Source organism: Triticum aestivum, chromosome 7D, assembly GCF_018294505.1.
Source record: "Triticum aestivum cultivar Chinese Spring chromosome 7D, IWGSC CS RefSeq v2.1, whole genome shotgun sequence".
Lineage (NCBI taxonomy): Eukaryota > Viridiplantae > Streptophyta > Magnoliopsida > Poales > Poaceae > Triticum > Triticum aestivum.
Window position 1 is genome coordinate 567,470,414 of NC_057814.1, and position 7,608 is coordinate 567,478,021.

The window sequence follows — 7,608 nt, forward strand, 5'->3', positions numbered from 1 at the left end:
TTGTAATACACATATCATCAAGATCAATCAAGCAGGAAGTAGGGTATTACCTCCATCGAGAGGGCCCGAACCTGGGTAAACATCGTGTCCCCCGCCTCCTGTTACCATCCGCCTTAGACGCACAGTTCGGGACCCCCTACCCGAGATCCGCCGGTTTTGACATCGACACCAGGTCCCGGCCCGAGTTCTGGAGCCTGACCAGCCAACGCTCCTGGATGCTGGTGATGCGCTGGTCGACGGGGGTCAGAGGGCGGCGCGGCGGTTGGCGAGGTGGAGCCATCGGAGGAGAGGAGAGGGAGGGGCGGTGAGGGAGAGAGGGAGCGATGGGAACAGTGCGACTGGGCGGTGACAGGAGAGTGGGGGCGAGTTATGAGACGTCTCCTCCATCTCCCGCGTTGCCCGAGGCGTGCAACTGCCAGGCGCGCGAGAAACTGCCGATTCGGCAGTTTCCGCCGGGCCAGGCTGCGGGCTGCTTTAAGTTTCGTGCGGGCCACAAACCGCATGCAGCCCAGCTAACCAAACAGGCCGTGCACATCCCGCGCGGGCCTGGTTGGACTGCATGCGGGCATCCAAACACGCCCCTAGTACACAAGAATTATGCGAGTGTGTGTGGGAAAGGAGAGCATGCAAAGGCCTAAAGACTGGACAAGTGGTTGTAACAACCATACACACAGTAGGATAGCGTTTAATATGCACTTTGCCTTGACGGCCTCAAAATAATGAATATGGAACGCCCTTGATGTGCATTATAACGACTGTTGATACAGGGACTCTACTAGTTCGAGTTGCTGTTCCTAGCGCCGGCAGGTCCAGCTTGCAAACAGTGGCAAAATGAAGCAGACATGTGCGAGATGAGTCAAAGAGAAAATCCGGATTCCCTTTAAAGGCCCGCGTTGGTACACCACATGCACTCTCTCAGTGGGCAGCATGGCATGCGGCACATGCATGGCAATAATGCAATGGCGGGAAACACACTTAAATTTTCATTCATTCATCATTCATTGGTTGGGCTTACATCCGTCGCATCGCCCTGATTACTCCTAAGAACAGTACTGTAACAGTAATAATTGTATACAGAAAGGAGGAGTACAAGAGGATGAAGACTAAAAGATCACATTATTTTCCTGTTAACAATATTCTAATGCTCTGCTCTGATCTTGTTTTAGATTTAGATTAGACATGGGACTGGAGTGGAAAAGATTGATCAGAAGACCAGCTTCCGGCGCGGGAGGCGGAGGCGGTCGGCCTCGGCGAGCTCACAGATGGCGTCGGCCACCAGGTCCTTGAACAGCAGCCGCTCGATCTGCAGCACCGTGTCCGCCGCCTCGGCGCTCGGCGACCACCGCCGGTCCGCCGCCAGGTCGCGCAGGATGGCTTCACTAGTTTGGTCGTTCAGATCGTCGGCCACCGCAGCCGGCTCCATGGCGCACTGGACCTCCGCCCAGACGTGGCGCAGGAGGTCCTCGCCGCGGAGCCACGCGACGGGCTCCGACGGGTGGGCGCACCGCCACCGGTCCAGAGCCTCCGCCGCCGCGCCGCAGAGCAGCCTGCGGTGCTGCCACGTGTCCTCACCACGCCGGCGCCTCTTCTCCACCGTGCGGTACACGTCATTCGGGCTCCTCATCCGGTCCGACAAACAGACTACTTCTGCCACGTAGGCGAAGTCGGGGTCACTGGCCTCCGGTCCAACCAGCCACGCTTCGGGGACCACCTCGTCGTCGTCCTCGGGAAAGGACAGAGAGAATGCCGGCCGGGGGCTCGGGGCTCTCCGGCCCATCCCCCGCTTCGACCCCGACGACGACGGCGAGTCCTCGTCGGCGAGGAACGTCGCCGCGTCGAGCACCGACACCGGGCTCGGCTGCTGGTCGCCGGCCGCGTCGCCGGCGCCGGTGAACGCCTCGATGCTGCTCAGCAGCTTGTCGCAGCGCTCCAGCAGGCCGCGGTCCGTTCTCGGGTCGTCCACCAGACGTGCCCGCTGCCGCTGCTGCAATGCAAAAATGGACAGACAGGTGAGAAAACGTTGCACGATGTCCATTGAGCAGAGATTTTACCGCCTTGTGTGCTGAGGCTTACCTCGAGGTCCCAGCGGGAGGAGGCGCTGGCGCTGGCACTGACAGAGCTACTGCTGCCGCCGTCCGAGAAGATGGTCGACGCGTCGTCGTCGGGAGATAGATGATGAGCAGCGTGGCGGGCAATGCGGGGGCGGATGCTTGGGAGATCAGCGTTGCTCGGTTTCTTGAGGGGCTGGTGGCGCTTGTCCGGAGAGACGAGGCGCTGAGGGGACTGCGGGCCGCGTCGCGCCGGGGAGGCCGGGCTCCGTGCGGGGGACGCCGCCCGGTCAGGAGAACGCGGGCGGCGGGCATTGTCGACTTGGACACGTAATCGCCTCGTGGGCGAAGTTGGAGGCTGCGGCGGCCGGGAGGACGGGCGCATGACGACGATGGGAGGCGGATGGTTGCGCACGGACAATGGCGGCGGTGGCGTGCTGTGGCGGAGGAGGCCTTTGAGCTGGAGGGCTTCCAGGATTTGCTTGAGCGTCTCGAGATCTCTGGCCGGCTCGGCGATGCCACGCTTGCGGAGGCGCCGGTCGATCTCGCCGCAGAGCGCGATCTCGCCGCGCCCGGCGCTCGGGTCGACGCGCTTCGCCGGCTCAGGGAACACCTCGCGCGCGTCGAAGTGGCTGCTGCGCCTCTGCAGCGCCGCCGCCCTGTGGAAAGCCGGATCCGGCGACTGCCGCTGTGCCAGCGCCGCCTCTGCCGTCGGGGACGACGGCCTCTGCGGAAGCAGCGCCGGCTTCTCGAAGAAAGACGGGTCGACGAACCGGAAGCGGGCCGGGTCGCGCGGCACTCGCTCGGACGCGGACCGCCTGAGCTCGCCACCCCGAGCCGCGTGCTGGCCGTCCTCCTCATCCGCGGCACCGTGCGGCAGCGCGTCGAGACCCATGAGCCGCGCGACAACGCTGGGCGAGCCCGCCACGCCAGGGGACGGTGGCGCCGCCGTTCTGATGTTGTCCCGCTGCCGGAGCTTCCCCCTGGCGTCGACCACCGCGCGGCTGTCGAGCGACAGGCGCGGCAGCCTCCAGGACGCGGCCGCGCCACCCCTGTCCTTCAGGTCCAGCGGCGGGAGCTGGAGCGACGGCCTCGGCGCCGCGGGCGGCGTCATCTCGGGCGAAGACGGCAGCGGCGTCGCCCTGTCCAGCGGCATCGACATCTCCGACGGCGTCGCCGACCCCTGATGCACAAACCAAGCATTCTCATTAATCTACGAGCGAGGGGGAAGAACAGAGAAAAACGGGAGTGGCGCGCGCGCGTGCGCTACGTACGCTGGAGGAGGAGGAGAGGAGGCGGCGGGGGTGGTGGCAGAGGCGGCGCTTGCCGGAGAGGACGTGCGGGCGGTCGAAGAGGTGGAGGAAGCCGGCCATGCAGCCCTGGTGCACGGGCCGCTCCTCCTCGTCCGCGCCCATGGCAACCATCTCCGTCCGTCCCGCTTCGCCTCCCTGCCTCTCCGGCGGGGTCTGAAGAGCGATGCGTGTGTTGGTGGGTGGGGGTGAGACTGGGACTGCGGCGGCGCTCCGGGTGCCTGCCTGCCTCGCACGCAGGTTTTGGTGGGCGCGTCTTAAAGCGGCCCGCGCCTGCGCCTTTGACTGGGAACGGACGAAAATCATGTGGCAGCCCCGCGGGCGCGCATGTGCGGGCCGCGTGCGCGTGCGTGCCGTGACGCCGCCCCGGCGCGCCGATTGGTGCGTGACGGGCATGCTCTGTGTTTTCAACCGCGAGCCGCAGAGGTAAAAACGAGATAAAAAACCCAGTGTTTACAGTTGGAGTCAGGCAGGCAGGCAGCGCAGCGTGGTGCCGCGCAGGGCCTGCCGGCGCGCCCCGCCCGACATGGCCGCGTGCACTGGCGCGAGCGTGCCCGCTTGCGTCGCGTTTGCTTGCCTCCAGTGGACGCCTGCGGCGCTCTATCCACAGACGCCACTCCGGCGTATAGTGGACGACGCGTATGGTATGCTCGGCTTGCTTCATGTGTGCAAGCAAGACTGGCTCCCGGTACAGTAGGAGTACACCAGTTACTTCAGTACCAGCACCTACTACTGGTAGTACTGTGAATGGTAGTAGATGCTCCATTCACGTCCCCTGTCAAGTACTTAGCCCAACTCCACCGCGCAACCCTATCCTGTCCGGTCCCGTCTGTTTGGGGTAAAACGAACGAATAGCGCGGCCCAGCGCGCGGCCTCAAACGGACAAATGTCCGGATTCCGTCCGTTTTCGACCCATCCCCGCCCCAAACTTGCGCTCGGTTTGTGGTGAAACGAACGCGCGCGGACGACCTGGACGCACGCCCTTGTCCCCCTCCCTGGCCCGCCTGTCGGGGACACTAGCAGTCCCTCCGCTCCCAACGCTTCCGTGCTCTCTCTCCCGCCCCGCCCCGCCGCCGGCACCGCCGCTATTCTCCGGCCACCTCCTCACCGCGCAGCCTCCGGCCGTCCCTACCAAACCACTTCCGGACATGGCCGCCACCACGCCCGTGCTTTGGCCTTAGTTTTGGCCGTCGATCGGAGGTTTGGCCGTCGTCGTCTTTGCCGGCCGCAGAGGGGACAAGATCGCCGGCGACGCACCACGGCGGCCTCGGCAGCTTCCGACGAGAGCTCCAGAGCGGCCAGTAGCCGGCCGGCAACCACCCCTCCTGCGTCGAGGTGATCATCGCGGCCTCTTCGCCACCACGACCGCAAGGTGTTCGGCATTTTGCCCACAAAGGTATGGACAGTGGAGACGAGTTTTTCTTCCATCACTTCCTTTGTTCATCGGATGATTCGTCATCGGATGATGAAGATCTTATGGTGGCTGCACTGGTCGTTCACGACCACATTCAACGGTAACTTCCTCGGTACAGGGGGTCAGCTCTTGGCCGTGCTCCCAACCTGAACCGCAACAAGGAGAGAGGCCACGCCCTGCTCCATGCTGATTACTTTGCCAACACCCCGCTCTTCAAGCCGGATAAATTCCGTCGCCATTTTCGAATGGCAAGGCATGTGTTCAATTGTATCCGAGAGGGAGTGGTTGCTCATGACCCATACTTCGAGTGCAAGACGGATGCCCTTGGCAAGCTTGGATTCTCCTCTTACCAGAAATGCACCGCGGCCATCCGCATGCTTGCATATGGAATTCCAGGCGATCTGGTGGATAGTATGTGCGTATGAGTGAGACAACATGTCTGATGTCAATGTACAAGTTTTGCCAGGCTGTGATCGAGGTGTTTGGCCCAGAGTACTTGAGGCAGCCAACTGTCGCTGATACAGAGAGATTGTTGGCGACCAACGCAGTTAGAGGCTTTCCAGGCATGCTTGGCAGCATAGATTGTATGCACTGGGAGTGGAAGAACTGTCCATTTGCTTGGCAGGGCCAGTACAAGGGGCATGTCAACGGGTGCACTGTCATATTAGAAGCGGTGGCATTGCAGGATCTTTGGATATGGCATTCTTTCTTCGGCATGGCAGGTTCTCACAATGATATCAACGTGCTGCAGTGTTCTCCAGTCTTCGCGAGGCTTGCAGAAGGCCACTCCCCACTTGTCAACTTTGAGATCAACGACCATTACTACAACAAGGGATACTATTTAGCAGATGGTATATATCCTCAGTGATCAACTTTTGTGAAGACAATCTCGAAACCCCAAGGTGAGAAGAGAAAGAGATTTGCCCAAATGCAAGAGAGTGTTAGAAAGGATGTGGAACGTGCTTTTGGTGTGCTTCAATCCCGGTGGGGTATCGTTCGAAACCTTGCACTGTCATGGGATGAAAGGAAGCTTTGGGAGGTGATGAATTCTTGTGTGATCATGCACAACATGATCGTCGAGGACGAGCGTGATGAGAGTATCTTCAACCAAGGATTTGATTATCAAGGTGAAAATATTGAGCCCCTGCACCAAGACCCGGCCACATTTGAACAGTTTGCCCAATTCCACTGTGAGATGCGTGATTGGCACACTCATTTGAATCTTCAAAATGACTTGGTTGAGCACGTGTGGGATCACATTGGCAACCAATAGATGTATTGGTCCATTTTATGTTTAGTCAAGACAATTTCGATTTGGTTGTAAAACTATTTTATTAAAGACAATTTCAATTGAGTTGTAAAACTATTTTAATTTTCGGACACATATTTGGGTTGGAAAACTAGTTTTGATGAAAATATGGGCATTTTTGCCCTGACGGACAGGATGGGGCAAACGGATGTGGCCGCGCGCTGGGCGCACGGCCACCGCATCCCAGGACATGCCCGGACAAGACCCCATTGCCCTGCCCAAACAGACAGAAACCGGACAAAGCGGACGTCCATTTGGGGTCGCGCGGTGCAGTTGGCCTTAGGCCAACTCCATCGCGTGACCCTATCTTGTCCGCCCCCGTCCGTTTGGGGTAAAACGGACAAAGCAGACGGCCCAGCGGCAGACCCCATTTTGCTTTTTCGTCCGTTTCGTGTCCGTTTCACCCCATCCCTGGACCAAAGTTGGTCTTGTTTTGGGGCCAAAGCGGACAGAAAGCGGACGCAGCAGCCTCGTCCTCGTCCGCTCGTGTCCGGCCGGGCCCATATGTCAACCTATCTCCCACCTACCCCGCTTTTCTCTCTCTCCTCTCTCTCTCGCATCCCAGCGACGCTGCAGCAGCATGCCGCAACAGCAGCAGGAGTGGGCGCGGCGATGGGTGGAGGCAGCGGCGGCGAGCTCGGCGCAAGCCGGGCGCAGCGAGGGGCGTGGGCGCGTGCGCGGCGGCGGCGACGCAGGCGCACGGGGCGGGGCGGGGCGAGGCGCACGGCGGGCGGTGCGGCAGGGCGAAGCGAGCGCGAGGCCGGCGGCGGCGAGGCGGGACGCGGCCAAGGCGAGCGCGGCGCGGCGAGTGCGGGGGCAAGAGCGCGCGCGCCGGGGCGCGGCGCAACGGGTGCAGGGGTGAGGGCGAGCACGGCGCGGCGGGGGCGGGGCGAGTCGGGGGCGGGGCGGGTGCGGGTGCGGGGCGCGGGCCGGCGTGGCGGGCGCGAGGGCGAGGGCGGGTGCGGGGGCGAGGGCGAGCGCGGAGCGGGTGGGTGCTGGGGCGAGGCGAGCGCGGCGCGTCGGGGCGGGGCGAGGCGTGGGCGGCGCCGCGGGTGGGTGCTGGGGCGAGCGCGGCGCGCCTGGGCGGGGCGAGGCGGGGGCGGCGCGCGCGGCCGCGGCCGTCTGGCGAGCGCGGCGCAGCGGGTGGGTGCGGGGGCGAGGGCGAGCGGGCGGCGAGCGCGGCGCGGCGTCGGCCAGGCGAGCGCGGCGCGGCGGGCGCGGGGGCGAGGGCGAGCGGGCGGCGAGCGCGGCCGAGCCGATGCTGCTGCAGGCAGGCGGGGCCACGCGGGCGACGAGGCGCGGCGAAGCGCGGGGGAGCGGGGCGCGCGTGGGGCGGCGGGCGGGGCGCGCGGGCGGCGAGGCACGGCGACGAGCGGGTGGGGGAGGGGGGCGGACGTTTTGGGTCGCTCTGTCGCGGTGGGCGCCTCGTGTTGGGGAACGTAGTAATTTCAAAAAATTTCCTACGCACACGCAAGATCATGGTGATGCATAGCAACGAGAGGGGAGAGTGTTGTCCACGTACCCTCG

At 63.1% G+C, this 7,608-nt stretch overlaps 1 protein-coding gene across 1 annotated transcript; it reads right to left on the minus strand.

The window, feature by feature from the left end:
* Nucleotides 1–960: 960 nt before the first annotated feature.
* LOC123166212 (uncharacterized) lies at nucleotides 961–3,769 on the minus strand. The gene is made up of 3 exons (XM_044583975.1): nucleotides 3,323–3,769; nucleotides 2,074–3,231; nucleotides 961–1,984 (listed from the first exon to the last, which is right to left on the minus strand). Exons 1-3 carry the CDS (start codon nucleotides 3,752–3,754, stop codon nucleotides 1,205–1,207), a joined length of 2,370 nt encoding a protein of 789 aa, XP_044439910.1. The 5' UTR covers nucleotides 3,755–3,769; the 3' UTR covers nucleotides 961–1,204.
* Between the last annotated feature and the right edge of the window lie 3,839 nt (nucleotides 3,770–7,608).

Bases quoted from the DNA above. Each gene is read 5' to 3' on its own strand.
- LOC123166212 (XM_044583975.1), bottom strand. From the start codon at position 3,754: ATGCCCGTCACGCACCAATCGGCGCGCCGGGGCGGCGTCACGGCACGC. The intron at 3,232-3,322 runs GTACGTAGCGCA...TTTGTGCATCAG, and splicing joins TCCTCTCCTCCTCCTCCAGC to GGGTCGGCGACGCCGTCGGA. The intron at 1,985-2,073 runs GTAAGCCTCAGC...TTTGCATTGCAG, and splicing joins CCTCCCGCTGGGACCTCGAG to CAGCGGCAGCGGGCACGTCT.